Source organism: Oncorhynchus kisutch, linkage group LG15, assembly GCF_002021735.2.
Source record: "Oncorhynchus kisutch isolate 150728-3 linkage group LG15, Okis_V2, whole genome shotgun sequence".
NCBI lineage: Eukaryota > Metazoa > Chordata > Actinopteri > Salmoniformes > Salmonidae > Oncorhynchus > Oncorhynchus kisutch.
Window position 1 is genome coordinate 31,392,205 of NC_034188.2, and position 24,344 is coordinate 31,416,548.

Below are 24,344 nucleotides of genomic sequence, written 5' to 3' on the forward strand. Positions count from 1 at the left end.
CAACCACTCCCCAAACAAAGTTCTACTGTAAAATACACTGGGAATTGTAGTTCTTGTGCACACTCAGCTAATTGTTAAAATAAACACACCATGAGATTTAGGCAGGTCTTCAAAATGTCGTTAAATTAACAAATATTGTATTTCTATGATTTTCTATGTTGGCACTGATATTCTTAAAACATGTTATACTGAAATGAATCTTCTTCACAGATCGTCCTAGGCACACAAATCATTATTTTTGAATGTAACTGTACAACAATGGCAACCTTAAAGTAACCTGTCGACAACCTACTTTTTAAAGACCATGCACTGTACACCGACACACCGGGACTATTGCTGAAAGTTTGCATGTCAAATGAAAGAGGGATGCATGTGCTTCAACACGAGATGGGGTCTGAATAGATCTGTAGCCTAAACCTACAAGTCTGCGCTACTACTTGGTCAACTGAAATCTGATTTACGATAATTCACGGGTAACTTTCCAGTTTTGGCTTAGGTGGTGCTTACACTTTATGAAGTGATGCATAATCATGATTTTCAGCGCCGAAGTACCTCTTTTAGCTCGCCAGTCGTTCGTTGTTTATTCTTGTGCTTTGAATCGTCACATGACTGACTGCATTTCCCAGCAATCCACAACACGCAAGCGCAGTACACGTTGTCTGGCAGTGGTAAACAGACGTCAGAAGGGAGTCTTCGCCTCAAGTCAAAACAAAACAAAAAAATAGATACGATGACTGAATATTTTGACATCCATAATGGACACAAGTCAAGCAAAACTATCTACTGAAAGGGGCAAATTCCAAAGGAAGGTACTGAAGGCATTTTTCCGACTTTTGAAAGGATTTTAAACTCCGAAATAACTGGAGTTAGCCAGCTAGCTAGGTGGCTATTACGCTATTTCCACAACTTCGTTTGGTGTGTTGAGAGTGCAGCCGATGTGTAAGAGAGTAAACTTCAAGAAACCGTGGATTCCGAACCGTGCTTTAACGTATCCAGGGGACGAGGACTGACTCAAGTTAGGCACATTCTGAAGGTTTGTGCCCGCGTGAGCATCGTGTGCTGCCGCTCCTCGGTGTAGAGAAACATGGCAGATGGCGACACGCGCTTGCCCACAATGTGGAGGAGAGTGCAAACCTGAACCAGAAAACCACGGACTTTCTGATCGATTGTTTTCCTCAAATTCTTGTTACAGACCATCAAACTGTTCAGTAAGGTTTTGCTCTCAACATTTATTTTTGTCGGTCGACTTAAATTACTAAACTAGCCAAGTAATAATGCTGTAGCGGAAAGAAACGACATCCAGCATAACATTACTGTTTTGACTTATTTTCAGCAGTAAACGTGGCATTGGTTAGATAATCAAATATAGCATAGTTTTTACTTGAAATATTGATCATCTTATTGCTATAGCTCCATGAATCCACAAAGTGACATTGTTTCACAGGTATGAGTGACGGCTAGATGTATTGTGCATTTTGTTATCAATTAGTTGTTGTTTACATATATATATATATATATATCACAATTAGAATTGTGATATAAATATTGTAACTTTTTATCGGCTCCAGTATTATATTGGAGCGCGAGGTTATTTCTACGTGCGAAGGAGCGAGACGGCACGTTGTTTACAAGGGCAGACCGAGGCATCGTTAAATTTAGCTAGTTGACCATTTGTAACGAACGCTCTTTTGTGACAGTGACCCACTGTGTAATCCTAATTTGTGAGTTCTTTTCAAGTATCTGTTCTTGGGGGCGACTCTATTTAAAAAAAAAAAATACTCAAAGGGCAATTTTTTTTTTAAAGGAAGACACAATAAATAAACATTTCAGTTTATAGTGTTGTGATACTTAGAATTTTATAGCTACTTTCCCTTTAATTAGCTCACATTTTCACAAACTTCGCATAGATTTACATTGTCTCCAACAAACTACCAAAACTAAACTGAGAAGTTTTTAAATTTGATATATATATATACCCCACAGCAACGTTTTACCATAACACGTTATGTGGGCCATCAATTGCATTGTATTCTGATTGCAATCCAGATGTTTTGGTGTGCATTCCTCCCTGAGTTCCCTTTGTTCTTTTATACAAACAAAAGAACCCTCATCACAGCCTTTCTTTGCTCTATGTAAATAGGAAGGTTTATAATAGTTACTATTAAGGAGATTATTTGGGTCCCCTAATCTCCAATCTCAGGATTAACAGATGCTATATTGGTGTATCCAGATTGTGTCTTTCTTCTACGAGTCCCCTTAATAGAGGATGGAAAATTGAATTTTTTTGTACAATAATTTAAGTTTATATTGAACTTTTGGTTATACAATAATTTTATTAGACAATATAGTTTGAACATAGACTCATCAGATAATAATAATAATAACAAGCATTTCGCTACACCGGCAATAACACCTGCTAAATATGTGTATGTGACCAATAACATTTTATTTGATTTAATAGGTCTACATTTTGGTGTGCCTGTTACAAACACGTGTTGACAAACCTCCCCAGATTATATATTTGTTTTATTTTTATTTAGTAGAGATTTTTCAGTCTGACTTATTTATTTTGACGTTTTATATTTTAAGTATTATTTCTTAGTAGTCAACATTTAGAATAGTTCAGAAGTGAAGCAAATCTTTTGTGGAAAATCTCTTACAATGGAGGATTCAAAGGTACCCAAGATTGACCCAGATTTTGAGCCGCAAAGCAGACCTAGGTCGTGCACATGGCCTCTCCCCAGACCCGACATCTCAGCTGTTAAACCGGAGGGGGCAGACGGACCTGAATCCGCTGCGGGAACCCCGCCCGCCGACGAGGATAAGCAAGAGCAACAGCAAATCGTATGTGAGCCTGAGAAAGTTGTGGTCTCAGAGGGAGGAGTTGTAGCCGGAGTGGGTGGAGCCACGCCCCGAAAGGGATCATCCCGGCGCAATGCATGGGGGAACCATTCCTACGCGGACCTGATTAGCCAGGCTATTGAGAACGCTCCAGAGAAGCGCTTAACCTTGGCACAGATATATGACTGGATGGTGAAAACCGTGCCTTACTTCAAAGATAAAGGAGATAGCAACAGCTCAGCAGGGTGGAAGGTAAAAAGAAAATGATGTTTAACCTTAAAGCACTTCATTATTGTTATACACATTGTTATAACTATGTTATATAGACCCATTTGATGTGATCACATGATACATTATTACACTGCATTAGTTTTTTAAAAGTTTTTTTTAGTGAATAATAGAAGTAATTACTTGAGATCTATGGTCATCATAATGGAAAAATTTATGTAATAGATGTAGTCAACGTCACTTTAAACAATGCCACTTCATATAATGTTTACATACCCTACATTACTCATCTCATATGTATATACTGCACTCTATACCATCCACTGCATCTTGCCTATGTCGTTCTATACCATCACTCATTCATATATTTTTTTTTAATGTAAATATACTTATTCATTCCTTTACACTTGTGTGTATAAGGTAATTGTTGTGAAATTGTTAGGTTAGATTACTCGTTGGATATTACTGCATTGTCAGAACTAGAAGTACAAGCATTTCGCTACACTCGCATTGACATCTGCTAACCATGTGTATGTGACAAATATATATATATATATATATATTTTTTTTTAATCAAATGAAGTTGAATAATTTCCTAAGTTACAAGGCGCCAATGTTAAACAAAACCCTTTTTCTTTTCCCTTCCCAATACCTCAGAATTCAATTCGCCACAATTTATCACTCCACAACAAGTTCCTGAGAGTTCACAATGAGTCCACAGGCAAAAGTTCCTGGTGGATGCTCAACCCAGAGGGGGGCAAGACTGGGAAAGCCCCCCGGCGCCGTGCTGCCTCCATGGACAACAGCAGCAAACTGCTAAAGAGCCGGATGCGGGCCAAGCAGACCAAGAAGGCAGCAGCAGGCTTGGGCGGGACCACCGGGGGAGACGGTGATGGTGTCGCAGACAGTCCCAACTCCTCCCAGCAGTTCCCCAAATGGGGGGTGAACAGCGGCAGCCCCTCATCCCGCGGTAGCCTAGACGACCCTGACATGTGGACCAGCTTCCGTCCACGCACCAGTTCCAACGCCAGCACCCTGAGTGGCCGGCTGTCCCCCATTGGTCCCGGCCAGGAGGATGAGGATGACCTGCCTGAGGAAGGTCTACTGGGCTACTCCACGGGAAACCTGCCGCCAACCCTCACCGAGACACTCATGGAGGAGCTGGACCTGATCGATGGCCTGACGCTGATGACAGAGCAGCAAGGAAGGGCTAGTCCCAGCACGGCCCCCATGGTGCCCTCCACCCCTCTGCCCTCCGCTTCCACCTTGCTTCCCCGGGGGTCCGGGTTCCCCACATTCTGTCAGCTGCAGCCACCCAACCTCTCCCAGGCCACCAATCAGATTGGGGGACAGTCCTCAGGCACACAATCTGGCAACAATAACAACTCCAAACCCTCAAACTATGGCAACTCCCTCTTCAACCCTATGCCTACCCCCGGCTCCCATGGGACTGGTCACTATGGCACCCATGTAGGCTCCAGCTTGGAGGCATTGCTCACTTCGGACTCCCCGCCTCCCAGTGATGTCATGATGACCCAGGTGGATCCGCTGATGCCCAGTCCGGGTGGAGTGGGGATGATGGGCATGGGGGGGCCCATGGTGGGAGGGCGGGCCAAGCCCAACCAACTGTTGCTGGGGAAGGGGCTTGAGCCCAACACTGTGGCACCCATGGGGATGCAATCTCAACTCCAGTCCCAGCTCCAGCAGCAGCACTCTCAGCTGGGCATGAGCCTGTCAGGCATGGCCCAGGACTCTCCACAGTTCTCTGGCCTCAAAGCCCAGCATGCACAGCTGCCAGGTATGGGGCTTCACCACGGAGGGGGCCTATCCGCCAATGCAGGAGGAGGTCTGCCAGGGATGGGCCAGTTCGGAACGCCGAGCTGCTTCCTGCCCAGTCAAGACCGCTTGCCCACCGACTTGGATATCGAGATGTTCACAGAGAACTTGGACTGTGACGTTGACTACATCATCAACAGCGACCTCATGGATGGAGAGGGCATCGATTTCAACTTTGACCCCATAATCCAGGGTGGCCAAAGCTACTCCGGCCCTGCGACCACGCAGAGCTCCGCCCACAACTGGGTACCCAGCTAACTTCCCAGCAACCCTTGCAGTGTTAGCCAGGTACGCTGAAATTATACTTTCAGGTTCTAACTATACCCTTGTTTCCCTCACCTTCACTCACTACCTGTATCTTTTGGTTTGTGCAGGAGATTAATCAAGAACATCATGAAGTCAACATTTGTCTTTGACTCTTTGTTGCGGGTAAGGATCCCAATCACACAAAACTCAACGACACTCACAACAAAGATCACACCTGGTGCATTCCCATTCCTCGTCTCCCTATTGGCTGAAGATCCGAAGCAATTTTTTTAACCTTTGCGTTTGTACTTTTGAGTTTTCTTTGGATTTAAGGACGAAACAAGACCTCAGACATCCATGTCACGTGCCAATACAAGTGGATGGTCAGGAGATCCACCATACATGAGACACACCCCCCCCAGACACCCTAGTAACACTTGCAACTTTTGGGGAGTTTGCCGTATGTATTTTCTTGGAGTGTTTTTGAGAGAAGTATGACAGAATTTATTTAGAGTAAAAAGACAAAACACAACAAACAACTCTAAACTACTTGGAGTTAATATAACAATGAATATTATTACTATACCAAAGTAGTTTAAGGATTGATATGGTACACCTCATTGATGTCTTTGATATTGAAGGTAAAATGGACGGGGCACACAGGAAAACATGGCCAGTTTTCGTATAAATTGTAGGTGGTAAACGATTACCGACTACCCCCAACTTAGACATAAAATGAAGCTGCTGCATCTGTATATATGGAGGGAATGTGGTTCAAACACAAAAACACTCCTCTGTACCTTCCCCAATGAAAATATTGAGAAGTTGCAGCTGGACTATGGACGGGTTGGTTGTGTGGCAACAAAACCAACGGGCAAAACAGAAAGGGCTGCAGCTGCGTGGGCCCAGGCCCATCCAATCAGATTGAGCAAAAAAATAAATGATAGTAATCGTCTTTTTACCTAAACATGCAAACACCATTAGATAGAATTCATAGCAAGCAATTTTCGGTCAGTTTTGTTGCCGACTAACTAACCCTCATTAACCGGTCAACAAATGGTTACATTTTTCCCAAACAGTAAAATGACATGACCAACAGAAAATATCCTACTATGCATGCATACAAGGAACGGACATGTTTCATTGTGAACTTAATGGAAACATGCAACAACAGCAAGCCTATCGTCTTACAGTCAAAAGGCTATAATGTCTATTATTGAAAGTTCAACTCCTGTAATGAAGCAGTTAATAAAACCTCCATTTCAAACATTTGCCAAAATGCAATTCGCGGGAAAACCACATTCTAAACAGCACACCTAATGCAAACGGTTCCATATGTGACAGATATGAAACTTAGAATGATGGGGAATCTAATAGCAACAACTAAGATGGTTTGCTAATATGACTACAATTGTGTCTTTAGGTTCTGGACAACGAAAGAAAGATATGAAAACCAATAGAGCAGTAGAAAATGATGGTTAATGGCATGAGGAAATCTTTATAAAATAATATTTTCCTCCATGTTTCTATGGTTGGATTTTGGCAAGGCTACTTTGAAGCAAGGTAAGACATGCCTCGTTATTTAAAGTAAAACGATCAGGTTTCAAACAATTATGCTGCCTCAAGCTCACATTGTAAAGTGGTGGGTGACACGCTGATAGCCTGCCTACCGTTGACTATAGCATATGCACTCAAATGGCGAATGGGAGGTGCACTTGAATTATGAGTTGAATTTGAGAAATAAAAATTGATATTTTTAGCTGTGGCCATCAAAACAGTTAACATGCAATGACTGGGCTTATAAAATAATATTTCACTCTAGTACCAGCTTTTTGAGGAGCTACTCTCGCGCTGTCTGACAGGTGGTAGGCTATTCTGCTCCTCAAACTAGACTCTGTATGCTGTGCTTGTGATAACTAAGATGCATGACGACTAACAAAAATACACACACCAATTTAATTTCACAAAATTATGCAAATGAACCTATAGACCGATAAGCATGACTGGTCAAATGTATTTTCGGCGGCTAACCAATTAACCCGTTAACATCCCTACAAGAAGTGCACTGGAATAACATTCAGATGAACTGCAATGACATTCACTCTCATGGGATGGGTGGCCAAAAATAACTAACTAACTGAAAGCCACACTCCCAATAAGCCATGAATATGACCGCATTGAGGCATATGTCACTGTGCTTCTATGACTATATGCACTATATAAATGCACCATACCACTGCCTACTTTGTTCATTTAGCAAACAAGACCGCTCATAATTCAGTGCCTTTATCACAGTCAATACACGTATATGAGTTTTAAAAATGCAAATTTTTCTCTCTGCCTCATGACAAAATAAATAGAATTGCCGTAAATTAGGGGGGAACCAATTCATTTCTGGCTGCACTACTGCATGGTTGGCTTAGATTGTTGACAACATGTAAACTATATTTAATCTCAATGTTTATTGAAAACATAAATACATTTGCACAATGAGCGCTTGTCTCATAGATCGTTAAAGTTGTTGATTAGCTAGCTCATTTTAGCCATATTAGCATTGACATGAAATCAGTCAAAACACATTAAAACAAGACACGGTATCAAGAACAAGATAAAACTAGCTGAAATGAGCCACCTACGATTCCCCACATGGCAACTTCTTGTTATTGTTACTAGCCATCTGACCATTCAGAATCATAACAAAGCTCAGCTTCTGGCCCCATTGTGCGTCATTTTCGTGACGTCAGCCAACCTGTATGACGCGGGCAAAGTGTGAAGATGTTAAAGGTCATTGTATGAGACTGAGTTAAGGATGCACGATTTGACATTGGACTCTGCAGGTTGACCAAACTTAGTTGAGCGTTTGGTCGCTTGATGGTACGAAACATGTGCTTTTTGTTTATTTTTCATTGAAGAGACTGGAGCTACAAGGTAACTAGGAGTTATTTCAGTGGTAATTCAGTAATTGAACAGTGCGGGGTATGTGATTAGGGCCGGGCCGACACCAGTATCGCAATACTCTTTAGTATCGTGGCAAGGAAATAAAACACAAAGCAGATTGAACTTCTTTATCAAAACTATCATTATGTTGTCATCCAGGGTCACATGTATTTATTTTCCAAGCTAAAGCACACAATATTTTACATACAGCAGGTTTTTAAAGGACCAACAAGTTGGTCTGCTTCGTGTTTTTATTTTTCGTCCCGGCCACATATGTGATATGCATTTACAGTTTGGCATTCGTGACTCTGCTCAGTGTGTGCTAAAGCGCAGGGTGGAAATAACTTTGGGGGAGTATTTTTTTCTCTCCTGATGTGTAATTTCACCAACAATATGAAGAAATGTGAATTGTGAACTTTTTACAGGGGGCATTCAAAGGTAATTTTATTTGCCGACAATTGATTTGGTTGGCCAAGTGTTATATCATTGAAAGCAGTATTCCTCCACTGCTGTATGGGCCACAGGTTTTACATGTTGTGTTTCAAGGCACTTGGGAGTATTCCTGTCAGGTGGCAAGCATACTCAAATGGCAAAAGAAGAGCCGAAATCCAAGTTAGGTTGAATCATTTCATCAGAGGAGGAAGGTTGTATACGTGCTATGCACATAGACATGACATGCTATGCAGATCAATCAGGAGAAGTAAAAATAAGTCTTGAAGGAAATTAAGATCTCCTTTTGAAGGGTTTTGCTATTTAATGTTTTCCTTAAATGTTATATCGCTTTAAGTAAGGGAAAACGGGGCTTCATGTGGGAATAATTTCTCACTAATTACACTTTGTTATACATTACTAACCATTTTTTAAATGAAATTAATACAATGTGTGAAGTAAAAAAAAAAAAAAGACCTATATTTGACTAGTTTAATATACAATTTAGATGGAGGTTATAAGTGAAATATTAACAGATATTAATATATTACTAATCAGAAGAAGAAAAACATTTAAATTGGAAAAACTATTTCAAAGATCATTTTTAACAGTCATTTTCTATATATTCTTTTATTTTTGTAAAAGATGAGATGCATGTAGTTTTTATACATAACCAAAGGAACACTAAGAATTGCATGGCAGATAAGGGGGTGCTTGGGACAATGTATTTCAGTGCAGATAAGCTTTGCAAGTGGAGCCTGTTCAAAGACCTGTCGTTTTAACAAATGACAAGGCAGGTGAGGTGAGGCCAAGTGCATCCGTGGACCAGTATAACTTGATTTTTCAAATTGACTTGCCACTTATTTAGTTCATTTGACTTGACTATTGTGAAATTTAAATCCAAATAAAAACCTCACATGGAATTTACACAATGGAGGACATTTTGCTTTCAGCAGTGATCTCTCAGGGTCATTCAAAAAGAATAACAATGGAAACATCTTCGTTAAGGGGGTAATCGGATAATCATCAGAATAACAACATTTAAGGTGAATTTCTTTGTTAAAATAGAAGACTGGAAACCAACAGCCCCTCATGTTCTGCTGTTTTCTTGAGTATGGCATCCTTGACACAAGTGTCTTGGATTCAAGCCACTTTCAATTTAAAACTTTAAAATAGAAATTCTAATTTTACTGTAAGACGGAAGTACACAAGATATCTTTGGTCGTATATCATAATAATAGTCTCGTTCGAGGTTGTTAAACTGCCAATATTGAACACTAGAACATGTTACTCAATAGCAAGATGCACCATGTAATTTTCCACGTTTTTTTCTTTCCTTTTGAAGATGTGTTTTGTGTTAGGTAGAAGTTTGTATTTAATTCTTTGTTCATGTCAGAAAAAAGGTTTTTGTTTATTGTAAAGTTTTTTGTTGTTGTGTGTTGACCAGTTTTTCATCTGAAATGCATCCCAGATGGAGTTTTACATGATTGTTAATAATGTCACTGTAACCATGTGAATACATTAGCTTTTAATTTTTATAAAGCACCCTTTTCTCACAAAGATTTTCCTATTGATCAGTGCTAGTTGTCATTTATGACATACATTAAGAGGGCCATAATGTAATGGGTGCATATTTAGATCACTTTAGGGCCTTGAATCATTTGTATGCATCACAGAGATCTTGAGTGAGTATAAAGGTATTGATTTGTTAAAGGTCCAATGCAGCCATTTATGATTAAGTACCTTACTGTGATTATTTTTTCCCCAATTAAAACAGTAAAAAATGTACAAAAAAATTAACCAAAATAGCTTCTTAGCAAAGAGCAATTTCTCAAGCAAGAATTTTGCTAGGACCATCTGTGAGTGGTGGGGAGGGGAAAACTAGCTGTTATTGGCAGAGTTTGAGTTTGGAACTCTCTTTCTTATTAGTGTATACTAATGTCACCAGGCAGGCCAAAGCCCCATCCCACCAAGAGGCAGTCATTCAAATCTTTTCAAACAGCTTTTACACTGAAAGGGTATATCACAACCTCATAGTGTGGAAATATTTATAAAACAATTGGACTAGTAACCGGAAGGTTGCAAGTTCAAACCACCCGAGCTGACAAGGTACAAATCTGTCGTTCTGCCCCTGAACAGGCAGTTAACCCACTGTTCCTAGGCCGTCATTGAAAATAAGAATTTGTTCTTAACTGATTTGCCTACTTAAATAAAAGTAAAATACATTTAAAAAAAACACAGGAAATCAAGTTATTTACTGCACTGGGCCTTTAAAGAAACAAACCTTTATTATTATTTTTGTTATATATATATATATAGTGATCCCCAAACTTTGTCACTTAAATAGATTTGAAATCAAAGTGAATACCGTGTAGTTTGAGGTATTTTAATAAGCATGTATGAAAGTCCCATTGATAAACAGCAAATAATTTTGGTTGCTGTGATGGATTCCGCAGTGATACTCAAGTCAATGATGGCATAATGGGTGGACTGGCAGCCATTGTGAGTGTACACATAGGAGCCATGCAGGAAGTAAATCAATATGTGCTGTAATTCGTTGATTCAACTTAACTGACATTAGAAAAAATACATTCCATTGCATGAGCCACATCAGTGAAAATCATTTGAATGAACATTCTACATTAACATGGAAAATATTGCGTCACAATACCAGGCAGCCGTTGCGAGTGTACCAATGTCAAATTGGCAGGGTTAGAGGTTCCAAGCCCATTCTATTTCTATGGTCATACTATTAACATTATTGTCTGGGTCTTTGAAAGATGTCCTCTCCTTATGCATCTTGTGGGTGTGAGTGTTTGATAGGAGTGACCGAATGAAAGGGAATGTGTCATTGTTGGACAGTGGTGTAACTGTTTTAAGTGTTGACTGAAAGTGTGATGGCCGTGTTTAAAAACACAGTGTATAGGGGACATCCTTCCCATAGGCTGTATTTGCTGGGTCCTTGACCTTGAATAATCTGCTGGAGTTTCCCCCACTGTCAACTACAATTGTGGTCTTTTGACTTTTTATCCCCTAGTACCAGTAACATTTCCTTTCTTAATATTTTTCTTCAATTTCTTTAATACTAATTTTCTCATGATAAAAGTAGCTGTTAGTAATCTCCTTTAAAAACTTTTTTTTTTTTAAATGGCCCCACTTTGATAATACAGTATTTTAGTATGTGGACAGTAAATCTTTTTGTTTGGTTTTTAGAAGGGGTGGGGGTTATCAGAGGGGTTGATGAGTTGTGCCTAGCCAATATGTGTTAATTACTTTATTTTGATCGTTTTTGTCTTATTTCTCTCTCAATCTTACTTTACATATTGTAAAGTCAGCCAAAGATGGCATTGGAAACAGTTCTGGAAAGTGGAAATAAACGTAATCTGTTTAACCATATTAGCCAAATCGTTCTTTATTATTTTATTGGTTCACCAGTATTCACATTTATATTGTTCATTAACTTCATGATATCAACGAATATAACAGTGGGATGTTTTTCACTTTAAAGGTCCAATACAGCCATTTTTATCTCAATATCAAATATTTTCTGGGTAACAATTAAGGTTACTGTGACTGTTTGAAAATGGTTACAAAGAGCAATTTCTCAAGACAGAATGTTGCTTGGACTGTCTGGGAGTGGTTTGACTAGGGAGGGGAAAACTGAAAACTATCTGTTATTGGAACGCTCTTATTGGTCTACACCCAGATTAGCATTTTACTGCACTGTTAGGCACTAGTAATGCAAGCATTTCACTGCACCCCCTATAACATCTGCTAAACTGTGTACGCAACCAATAAACTTTAATTTGATTTATAAAACAAAGAAAATCTCGTTTTTGACTGCATCCGGCCTTTAACATTAATGCACAATGCTTAATATCTTCCACTAGAGGGTCTAAGTGTATAGAAAAGGTTTCTCCGGTGCACCTCCATCCCCAGATTTCTGAGGAACTACTAACACATTAACATGTTCTGACGTTATCCAATAAACTGCCATGGTTTAATCATGTTGTCACAAGGGATGGAGGCCTTTCAAATATATGTAGGAAATTACCATATGAATTAATTCAGGCCTCTGTGGCAACCTGTTGGCCTTTGTTTCCGAGAATCAGAAAATAGGAGCATGTGAGGACACTGGTGTGAGTGGAATGGAGAATAGAATAAGAAAAGAGCTGAACCAAGTTAATTCGTCTTTCATCCTGTCACTTATAACCGGCCTCAAAAGCAATCAAATCAACAAAGCCGTTAAAAAATAAAAATGGTAACAAGAATGAAGCTATAAACAGGGAGTACTAGTATCAGATCAATGTGCAGATGTCATACTGACTTTGCCGATGTTCGTGACAGACATATCAACTGTTAGCAATATGAGCACAACTGTGTGGTTGTTCCTTATTGCACAACAGCATGATAGGTTAAATGTGGATTTCTCAGTAAGATGATCACAGGGGTGAGGGATCAGAAGGGAACTCGGCCAATGGTTGGGGATGCGTGTTGAGTTGATTTCAGGCATGCTCAAATCACGATGCCGTCTGTCTCAGATTCTGTTATGGATCCAGGCTAGCCTCATCCTTACTCCTCCTCAATGATCTAAGACAACCATCCTTTTAACTGTAAGGACACCAGCTTTGTATTATATTTTTTGGGAAATATGTGCTATTTACATTTCTGAATGTATATATTTACAATAGTACTGTGAATGGTATGACTAAACTGGTTTCCTTGAGGTACTACTGTAGTCGAGTCCTTCAGTTGTACACACTGTTGATTTAGATTTGAATATGAGAGGAGTGCAGCATATGGCAAATGTGAAAGCACAATTAGGTAACCCCAGTAAAAAGAAAAGAAGTGGAAACACACTCGCTTGATAGAACATCTTTATAGAAAAAATAAGTCTTCACATTTCCAAAAACAGTTTTTTTTGTTTTTTTAACTTATGTTTCACTTTTTTTTGTGTTTATTTTATTGTCCATTCATTTACGTGGTAAATATTGAACAACTGTAACATCCATCTCTGTGTCAGTGGCTCTTATCGTTTTGGTTCCTTGGCCTGGTGGTCGGAAGCTTCAGACAGGAACAGACTCTTCCGCTCCTGCATTTGGAGCCATAACGATGTCATAGAGGTGTTGACGAGCAGCCAATGAGGACTGTAGCGCTCTTTTGCGCTACAGTACATCTACGTCAACTCATTTCAATGCATTTTCCCGGAAAAAGGTGGGTAGCAGACGAGCCACTGTGCATACTTGTGTCCAGTGGTTATGGCACTGGCCGTTCTATATGGGCCACAGAACACTGTTCCTGAGGAGCCATCGGGGCAGTCTGCTCTAGCAAGGCCCTTACTTAGCCCAGAGTAGTCATGTCTGCCCACTCAAGCACCAGTCCAGTTTGGCCTAAAGGCACCTGCACTAAAAAGCACTTCTGTTGATATGCACTTTTTTCTTCTTCTCTCCTGTCGTTTCAAAACGGTCGAGCCTATTGAAAAGGGTCTTCCACCCTGCTGCCTCTAAAATATTCAGGATGCAGCGCAACAGGCAGGATATAGCAGCGAACCCAGAAGCAACATCAAGAACTCAACAATTATAGTACTGTAATGCAAAGTTGACAAAAAAAGTGTAAAACAAAAAAAGGATATAATTGCATTTTAAAAATCTAGTTTGCAGTACCTACCCACGCTGTTCTGCAAATTGTACCATGAATCAGCATTTTTATTTTAGGTCATAAAGCTTGCCAAATAAATAATTGAAAAAGACAGACCTACTTTTCACATGCATAAGATCGTACACAGACCATTGATGACATTTTATCCTTAGTCTACATCTTCTGTAGCATAGTAGAGTATGCTTAACATCAATTCAAACTCAATGCAGGTCACTTGCAGGGACTTTTATGTTGCAATATTCCAGTTCAGAGTTCTACAGACCTTCAACAACCACTTAAATGCATCAATGCAGTTTTAGGGATGGTTTTCTTTGAAATGGAGATTCCTTCATTTGATCTATGCCAGAGCACATCAATATAAAAATTGACATTCATATGGCTGAGCTTATTTTTCACTCTACAAAACATTACTTTGGCCACCTCTTTGCGTTTCTTAAAGTTAAAATATATATTTTAAATAATCATAGTGATTGCAGATTTATCGAAGATACTGAAGTGAGTTCTGATCTCCTTCAGATCTGGAGCCATGGCCTGTCAGGACCACGTGAGTCCCTGCACTACTCCACATACACAAGACGACTAGGGTTACAGGGTGACTAGGAGTGGAGATCAGCTGATCGGAACACAGAGGGACCCAAGAAGCAGCCTCAGGATCATTAAGTAATGAGGCCCAAGGGGATGTGGTATATGGCCAATATACCATGGCTAAGGGCTGTTCTTATTGATATTATAAGCTGGTTACCAATGTGATTAGAGCAGTGAAAATAAATGTTGTGTCATACCTGTGGTATATGGTCTGATATACCACGGCTGTCAGCCAATCAGCATTTTAGGGCTCGAACCACCCAGTTTATAATTTCTATTAGACACCATACAGTGGAAAGAAAAGACAGACCAACATGGATCTCCATCTCTGCGCTACCTACAATATATATCTATATATCTAAAAAGTGCTTTTAAAAAAAAGGAACTATAGTTGTTAGATATCATCTTGCAGTGTTTGGGTTTTGTTCTTGAACCTTCAGTAAAAATGTGAAACGTTAAGGGAGCTACGATGAACAATTGTCCATCACCTTTACCACCTACACCAACAAGGACTGTAACAAGACAAACTATGGCAATATCTCACCAAAACATTCACTCAATCCAATAAAAAGGGATAAACAATTGGTTTTGAACAAATGCAATGTTGAAAAGACAAAAATAATCCCAAACCAAGAAGGAGGGTATTGTGTTGGCCATGGGTATACATCTCCTTGCTACACTGCAGAACCAACCATCTGCTTTCATCACAGTCATCAGAATCGAGACATAGCTAAACAATACATTACTAAAAATGAAAATAATGATTATCTATTATAATAGTAATATAATTGCACATTAACCATCAAGAGCAGATATGTTTGATAAGAGGAAAATACATCAAATTAATTGGACAGACCAACCTCGCAGAATGGAAAATGAGAAGGCAGAGAGAGGGGAAGAGAGGGATTGCTTCGACTTTGGCAAAGAGCTTTCCACTGCAGTGTGCATATCACGCAAATAGAGCTTAAATGATTGCATTATATATATTTCCCTAGTTTTTAACTGCAAAATAGGACAGAGTCACACATTTGCAGGATATGGCTGCATTGCATGCTGCTCTTTCTCCCTCATAATTGCCAGTCTCTTCCCCATATCCCTGCCTGCTGTAAAGAGGTTCCCAACCCTGAGGCCTCCTAACTGGGTCTTTCTGTACCGTTGGCGATTGTAACTTTGTGCCTCTCCCTCTCACCAACTGACCTAAGCTATCATATACTGGGTGATGGCTCTCAGAGCATACAGAAGCTCAGCCTGTAACCGAGCCTCCATTATAAGCAAGTTCACATGGATCTAAGAGAGAAAAAAAAAGAGGATCATATCATTAGAGAGCTGGAAGAGATGGAATGTGGTGGAGGGTGAAACAGAGAACACAAACTACCGCTTTGCATTTGATGCGGTAGATTTACTTCCAGTATATAGTTCAGCTGTATATGGACGCAGGGTGTATTGGTATGAGTTGGGGTGCGTACCCTCTCAGAAGGTTTGAGTGGTGCCCAGGGCAGGGGACACAGCGGGGTCTTGGTGGCATCAGGGTAGCAGGCCACAGACTTGATATAAAGCTTCAACTCCTTCTCCAGCAACTGGTTTACCTCCCCATAGTCATAATCGTCGTACCTGCGCGCACACACAAACGTGAATCAAGCGGGTCCTTTGCAGCGAATCACAAACATTGAATCCTAGGACCAACCTGGCTGCAATGCATATGATTATGATAGCATCTCACTTTACAATAACTCTCTGTGAATGCCGTGTGTGTATATGTCTGATGTGCGCTTGTGCCATTGTGTGTGTGCAGACTGGTAGCGTGATCTCACCTAATCCCCAACATGCAATGGATGTAGTTCCAGGTGGCTCTCTTCAGGTCAGGCCCGTGGGACGAGGGGAGGGCCGTGACGCTGCGGAAACGGTCGTCCAGCAGGTGCCCGATGTCCGAGTACAGCCGGTTGACCAGGGAGAAGCCGTGGTCCTCCCAGGAGTAGTCCTTTCCAGACAGAAAACACACACAGTCAAACAAACCTGAAATACTCACATGGTTCCTGTTACACCTCAGCTAACTATAGACCCATAGACATATGAGACAGTATATTGTACTCATATTCTATGAGGGCTGATTCCCTACTTTACTGACATGGACACCTGTCGCCTCCCAGAAGGGTGTCACATATTCCAACATATAATATCAGCTGTGTACTTACCTGCACCCGGAACACTTGGAAGTGGTCTTCCTCTCTACGGGCAAACTCCTGGTAGCCAAACTCAGGGTCTGTTATGAAACGAGAGGGGTCTGCAGAGTAGGTCATCTCCTCCTCATCTTCCACATCTGGGAGGTGACAGTGAGAGTGTCAATGAACATAGTTGAGGAGGGATCCGTCACTCAATGTTCACCCATGAGTTTAACTCTCACAGCATCGGGTGTGAAAGTGAGGGGGAACAGTGTACCTGTGTGCTGCAGTGTCTGGGTGTATAAAAGATGCTCCCCCCTCCTCTCTTTCTCCTCCTGGGATTTCTGGATCCTCTCTTTCAAACACACCATCTCACAACTGGAGTCCAGAGACTGCCAAGAGAAGGAGAGAGACAATAGAGTGAAAAGACATGCGACTGTGGTTTCAGGCAACGATCTGTTGTGGAATAGCTCGGACGTCATATTCAGTCTGATACGGCACACAACACTTACCCGTCGTCGTGTTGTGTGTTCTGAGGGTGAGGTGAGAGGCTGCGGCACGCTAACGTTGCCGTTGGCAGCGTCACAGAGGCAGTAGCCCGGGGGGGTGCCGTTGGGGGCTCTGGGAAGGGGGACGGGGTCGGTGTCAGTGCCCGAGCCAAAAACAAAGCTACAGAGGGAGTGGCAGTGGGCCAGGAGCACTACAGCCTGAACCAGCTCAGCCAGAGACCAGCACTGCTCTCCCGTCTTCAGCAACGCCTGGTGGGGGAAGGACACAGCAGAGAGTAGGCCTCATGGTGGAGATTAGACAGTGTTGGTCCAGTAACCGTAAGGTTGCTGGTTCGAATCCCAAAGCAGACTATGTGAAAATCTGCCGATGTGCCCTTGAGCAAGGCACTTAACCCAAAATTACTGATGTAAGTTGCTCTGGATAAGAGTGTCTGCTAAATGACTAGAATGTAAGTGTACTGATCAGGGATATAACACTAAAAGCACAAAGCTGACATCCAAATATCTGATCTGTAGGAATGTTACATTCTTTATAAGAGCTGGTTCCTGTGGTACCTGTATGTGTGAGTGGGCGGTGAGCCAGGGTTGGTGGGCAAGAACCTTGTTGAGTTGGTCAAGGTGTTGTAGGCGAGGAGGGACGGCCTCCAGCCCCTGTAGCCACAGCGGGTCACCCCCCACCCTGAGGAAATGGGCAGAGTGCAGAGACACCAGGTAGCCACAGTGATGCCGTGCTGCAGCCTGGGAGAGATGGGGAGAGGACTTAAATACAAGTACATCTAGAACAGTAACAGGCTTGTCTCCAGCATGTTGACCATGTTTCTGTCATTGTGCGTGGGTGGGCCAAGCCGAGTACGGGTGACTGTTTATGTATATGAAAGTGCTTTGGTGTCCTTGAGTGTGGGCGGAATGAGGTGTTTACATGTCTGTGCAAGTGTATGCAACTATGTGTGGGTGTGCATGATTGGTGCAGATACAAGATGCATTTCTGTGCATCATGCGTGGTTCCAGTGGCCTCACCATGATGGCGATGTAGTGGCGGTACTGCAGGGGCAGGGGGCCGTCCATGTGGAGGATGTAGTGCTGGGTACGGAGGAAGCTCTCCAGGTACTGGGGGTGAGAGGCCATCTGCTGGGACACGGCGTCCACACACCCCCTGCTGGCCAGAGCCTTCATGCACCGCAGCGACGCCCGCTCCTTCTCGGCGTTCACCTTCATCACCTGGACAGGACCAGAGGAAGAGGACGGTGAGACAGGTGGCAGAGACAATATGTCACCGACTGAACGCACACAGCAAGTGCCAACAAGGTCTATGCATCTTCCTCCTTGCCAGGTGAAAATCAATGTTGATAACAAGATGGAAAATAAAAAAATGGCAGGATTTTTCACAAGCAGGCTGACAGCCTCTGTTTTGAAGGTCCCTGTGGTGTCAACCTACACTCAGTCTGTGCATCTCAGGCACGTCAGGACTGAGCTGTGGGTTATGAACTTTGAATCAATCCATCGACAGGAGCCTTCTTGTAACAGCAGCAGAGATTTTGTACCACTAGACATTCCTCACAATATTCCCCTGCGAAACACAAACAAGGCCGCTCTGCACACTCTTCAGGCAGAGAAAGACCTGCCGGTAAAGGAAAAAAAAGAGCCCGGCATCCCACACATTCACAGTACCAGGGAGGATATACCAAAAGACAAACAGATCGATAGTCATAGGAGGATGCAAAGAGACGACAGTGAATTAAAAGTGGTACCCTGAATAATGCCAAAAGTGCTCAAAACCCTCAATTTTAAAATGAGAGGAGCTGATAACCTGAGTAGAGAAGAGCAGAGGAACTCGGGTGTATGGGGAAATTACCAGACTGGAACTGGATGAGGCCTCAATGAGGGAAGAACCACAGCAACGAAGGAGGAATAAAGAGCGAGAGACTGGCTGGGGAGGAGAGACATCGGCCAAGAGAAATATGGACTGATAGTGCCTGGTTTTGTAAAGGCTAAAGACATTTATTACCTCTCTCACACAATGGCTTCTAGGAAAAGTTGTTAGCACTGAGGGAGGGGAGAGAGAGAACGAGTGAGAGAGAGAGGCTGAGAACAGGTCTTGAGTCTGTTCCCCAGTGTGTGAAATGTGAGAGGCAAGGCCAGCTTACCTAGGTGCCAAGTGGCTCAGCAACCTCTGCTGGCAGAGCCTAGTGTTTTCAGTAACCCACCACTGTGGAGAGTTATGACCCCTGTCATACCAAAGCTATATCAGTAGTCGTTATTTAGTTCCACTGCCTTATGGAATAACTCCTTGGCATTTGACCATCATGTTAACATATCTCCCTGGCTTCGCAGTTTCATTATAAAAAAAACACTTTGCACCTTAACCAGCAGATGGCGCTGCTCTTCCTCCAGCATTAGTTACAAAGCCTTCCAATATAAACTGAATACAACATGCTGTTGGATGTCAAGAGGGGGAACAGGATAGGCATAGGGGGTTTAATCACTCCGCTGACAGTCCATGGAATTGATTGCCTCAATGATTAAACGTTGCATTCCATGTCTTTGTCCTTCAAGTATGAGTCCTCGTTCACAACGCAACAGCTATTGCCTGTCAATCTGATGGTAGGCCTATATAGAGCATGCACAGTATGGATGTGTGGAGGCCTTTGGAGAGCGAGAAGATGAGGAGGTTCAGTGACGGAGAGCATAGCAAACAGGAGTGAAAGCTCTAACACGCTGACTTGGACCCCGACCCACTTTCAAGTAAAATGGGAACTCAACTCTGACTGTGGCCTCGCCTGTCTAATACCAATATCTCTGGCACAGGTGTTTGTTACTCACAACCCTACAGACATGAGTCTGCGCACGCGCACACAACTGATTTGTGGCCCCACACTCCTTGATGGGGTTCTCTGGCTTCAACAGGCATCAATAAACAAGCCTCAAGAAACTCCCACTAAGAATTCAGTCCAACCAAGCCTCCAAGGAGATTTCGAGGAACTTTCTGAGAATCAAGTTCCATACAAGCGAATAAAACACTTCCGAGTTGAATTTCAGTGGGTGGGGAATCGTGGCAGGGCTCTCCCCAGGCTTTATAAAGCCTGCCATGGTGCTGTGGCCATGACACCATATTAATGTGTTTTATTAATATTGTATGTCCAATCGTTGCGTTAAAGCTGGAATGACAACGCTCCAGACCAGTCAGTGTCCCAGATAGAACACCATTCCCAACCAAGACGCTCTGAGCTTGAGACTCCATGCCCCACTCCCCCTGTAAATATATCCCATTTCAGCAGGGCCTGATAACCAAGCCTGACGACACCCCACCTCGCGGCTGACCCAGAAAAACAGGCTCCCAGAGCCGCAGTCAAGACAAATACGTTAGGCATGCTCAACAGGTCAGTCACCATTTAAAAGGCACGATGAGTGGTGTGATTCTGAAGACATGGAACTAGTCTTTCTGTTCATTGTTGTCGGCATTATTTAAAAATGGGTCACTAATGAATCAAACCAGACCAGAAAAATCCCAGACACTTCAAACTATCACACCGGCATACATTTGGCCTACATTTTCTATAAGGGCTGGGTAGATTCATTGAACATTTTGGTATGCTCTAATAGGGATATCAATCTCCAACATGTTTGGACATGTTCCAATATAAAAAGTTGCCTAGTCAAATTGAAACGGTATCAGTCCCAGACAGGAAATTACAATTTACGTCAGTTCTACATACATCCATACATTTGTTTACTGATCAGAGAACATCACAGGGTATAAATAAGATGCAAAAGAACGTGTCAGTCGTGAGGGGGTGGGAGGGAAAGATGTAGAAGAAACAAACAAAGATGGGAAAAGGGGTTAAGGAAACAGACAACAATGGCCTATAAATTGTTGAGTACGAAAGAGGAAATGAGAGGTATGCAGAGATGAGAACAAAGACAAGTAGAAAAATTATGCCAGTAGTCGTTCCAAGGGTAAATGTGACAGAGGGAGGGAGTGAGGTAGCGGATGAGGTAGTGCAGGGGGCTGCAGGGGAGGGGGTCAGCTGCAGATGGAGGAGGAGAGAGTGGATATTCAATCTGCATTCTGAGTGAGGCTGAAGGGGTCCGTCCTTGTCATGTGCTGCTCTGCTAGTGTCCCAGCTGCCTGCCTTTAACAGACTCGTCCCTCTTCACCAGAAACACAAATGGCGAGACCTGTTTTTGGCTCTGCAACCTGAACCCAGGGAGGAGTGCAAAACAGCCAGCTGCAGCCCGTAGGGGGAGAGGAGGGGGGAGCTGGGCAGGACAGCAGCCATAGACCACCAACACAAACATGCCAGAATTCATATGGAGACACAGGCAAACTTGTATAACAAAACAAAACTTCAGATAAAGGCGACAGACAGGTAAAGCCAGATTATATGGTGCCTACATAAAAAGACAGGATAACAAACACAAACAAACCTGTACTCTTGCCAGCCTACATAGAGCTGAAAATAAAGACTAGAAACACAAGTCCTAATGCACACAAGGTATTTGAGAATATCAGGTTACTTTACTTACTTTATCTGTTGTAACCTGGTTAGGTACACATTCATAATCCCCCCCCTTTCAACCCTCTCTCTGACTTGCTTCTTTTTCAAACTAAAACAATGCCTAAGAATGGCCAATGAATATGCATGGAAGCAGATAAGACCGTTTTCGCCACCTGCCATTTATCTGTGGCACTTTAATTGAGAGGAGATAAGGGGAGCAATAGCCTAGAAGGGGACCCTACTTTGGGCCAGTGTGCGCACTTTGCAGCAAGCTTATTTATGATGTGATGTTTTTGATTCTGCGCAAAGAGAGAACACCCAAATACATGGTGCAACAATATGTCGGTTGTTTTCTCACCAGTGCGGCAACAAATGTCCAAACTGTAAACATCTTATTTATTCAAATGAGATATATACACCTCACATAAACATGATCAGCATATTGCTCCTGTCTAGTCAAATCTGCAAACGCTTTGTGCAAATCTCTTAAGGTATTTATCATCATTTTTAAAATTTAAGACAGGTTTGCTGCAGGACATAAAAGTGATGCACCTGACATGTACATGAATTGCATTGAACATAGGTCTCTAAACCCCTACTTGCAAGTGCACTTGTAGACAAAGCATAGGTCAAGTTTATCTTCATATCAAATATTAAGGAATTCATGTCACTGATCACATTCCTCTATTGTTCTAGCAACTTCTGAATGTTGAATTGCAGTAAACAAGTTATCCTATCCGCACTGCCCCCTTTCGGCTGTACATGGTAAAAACAGCATGGAAAAGAGAAAAACAAATTTGATTGGCAGTGCACCCAGCATCACAGAGCACAAAGAAGTCAACATCTTAGTGAAAAAAAAGACACACAAAACAAATATATTTACCAAACGTGTTACATTACGGCAGAGAACAATGCATTAGGCCGATTGAAACAACAGAAAAATCAGCTCCTCGAATTCTGATTGTCAACGACAACCTTTGTTCGTTAGCTAGCGAGATTCTTTGTAAACCGTCATAAGAGACTGACGCCATAATTATAGAATGACATTGTATTAGCAGACACTTTCTTGCACGAGCAAATCTCTAGAGATAATGTCAATATCACGTTCTTCCAGAAAAAGAGTAGGCGGCTGATAGCACTGCATATCAAACCTGGCCTGGAAAAATACGATTATAATGCAAAGACATCAGGATGAAGGGTATTATAGTTAGCATATTAACAGATGTTAGTTGCCAATCCATTTTGGCTAGCTACATTCTAGGTAACCACTCAATATCATTAAATTTAGTTGAATGGGTATGTCCTGTCCACATAATTTTGACATTTCGCTTAACTGATTAGCAAGCTTTTTGACTAAACCATTTTGCAACAGCAACTTCCCATTCATTGACTGAGAACATTCTTAAAATCGTATATTTCCCTCAAGTAGCTAGTTATCTAGCCAGACTGACAATGTATGGCCGTTGGCACATTGGCTAACGTTAGTTAAACTAGTTAACTACCGTAGCTATGTTATTTCAGAGACGAGAAACAATAAGTCACTAGGTAACGTTAGTAGTAAACTAGAGCAAACTTAATACCTCGCTCATGTTAATTGGCAGACTAGCTAAACTACGAGCCACTAGATAGTTAGCTGCTCACCTGCCCCTGGTCAACTATCGTTGGGTTAGCAAGACAGTTATCTAGGAAATTTAAATAATTACCGCTAGATAAAGTAAAAGTTTAGCTCGAGCCTAAAACCAACATCATATGAAGTGGTTCTGACTGCAGCCATCTAACGTACTATTGTATTTAACGTTAGTTGTACATTCGTTTCGTGAAAGGAGACAATATCTGCCTCAAGTTTTTTTCTGGGCAAATGAATGAACAACACAGTCGACTTAACTTCATTACTAGCCAGCTAGCTAATCGTACATTTGAATGTTGACTGGCTTTTTAGTAGCAAGAAAAATACCTGGTTCTGGACGCGCTGACATTGGGTTCCGAGGGGGTAATCCATTTTTTTCGTACAGATGATCATTTTCCAACAAGTTAGTGCATGGATACGGCTCTATCTCTCTTGATGTTCACCTACCCAGTTAACAATGCGGATCCGCTACAAAATCAAGCTACATGTCTGGGCATTTAGCTAGAGGTAAAAAAAAAAACTTGCAGTACATTGCAAACTGCTCCAGTAACAGTGTGCCCAATCAAAGAATATAGGGGCGGAGTAAAGAAGAGGCTGTGCAAATTCTAAAGGCCAATCAACTTACAGAGATGGCATTTCAGGCTTCAATGCTTTGACTGAAAGGTTGATATGAAAGTCAGTCACTGCTATGATATGGTGGATTTTGTTATTGTTGATCTATTCAACTTTTAGGTCAATTTGCAGTGTATTTTTCTTTATTACACAATCGATATATGCATACCCAGCAGGGCAT

General features: G+C 41.9%; 2 protein-coding genes across 4 annotated transcripts; one reads left to right on the forward strand and one right to left on the reverse strand.

Moving 5' to 3' along the window:
• Positions 1–637: 637 nt before the first annotated feature.
• Positions 638–11,908, forward strand: LOC109905171 (forkhead box protein O4-like). Of its 2 annotated transcripts, XM_031790107.1 has the most exons (4): positions 638–1,208; positions 2,668–3,093; positions 3,727–5,193; positions 5,280–11,908. In XM_031790107.1, the coding sequence occupies exons 1-3, from the start codon at positions 1,092–1,094 to the stop codon at positions 5,161–5,163; spliced, it is 1,980 nt and encodes a 659-aa protein (XP_031645967.1). In that variant the 5' UTR covers positions 638–1,091; the 3' UTR covers positions 5,164–5,193; positions 5,280–11,908. The 2 variants fall into 2 exon arrangements, with proteins under 2 accessions (XP_031645967.1, XP_020357990.1); XM_020502401.2 differs by having other exon boundaries at positions 638–3,093.
• LOC109905173 (sestrin-3) lies at positions 6,179–24,108 on the reverse strand. Of its 2 annotated transcripts, XM_020502402.2 has the most exons (9): positions 23,879–24,106; positions 18,446–18,646; positions 17,984–18,166; positions 17,432–17,677; positions 17,197–17,311; positions 16,953–17,077; positions 16,572–16,738; positions 16,227–16,371; positions 6,179–16,047 (listed from the first exon to the last, which is right to left on the reverse strand). In XM_020502402.2, exons 1-9 carry the CDS (start codon positions 23,942–23,944, stop codon positions 15,958–15,960), a joined length of 1,338 nt encoding a protein of 445 aa, XP_020357991.1. In that variant the 5' UTR covers positions 23,945–24,106; the 3' UTR covers positions 6,179–15,957. The 2 variants fall into 2 exon arrangements, with proteins under 2 accessions (XP_020357991.1, XP_031645968.1); XM_031790108.1 differs by having other exon boundaries at positions 17,197–17,677; positions 23,879–24,108.
• Between the last annotated feature and the right edge of the window lie 236 nt (positions 24,109–24,344).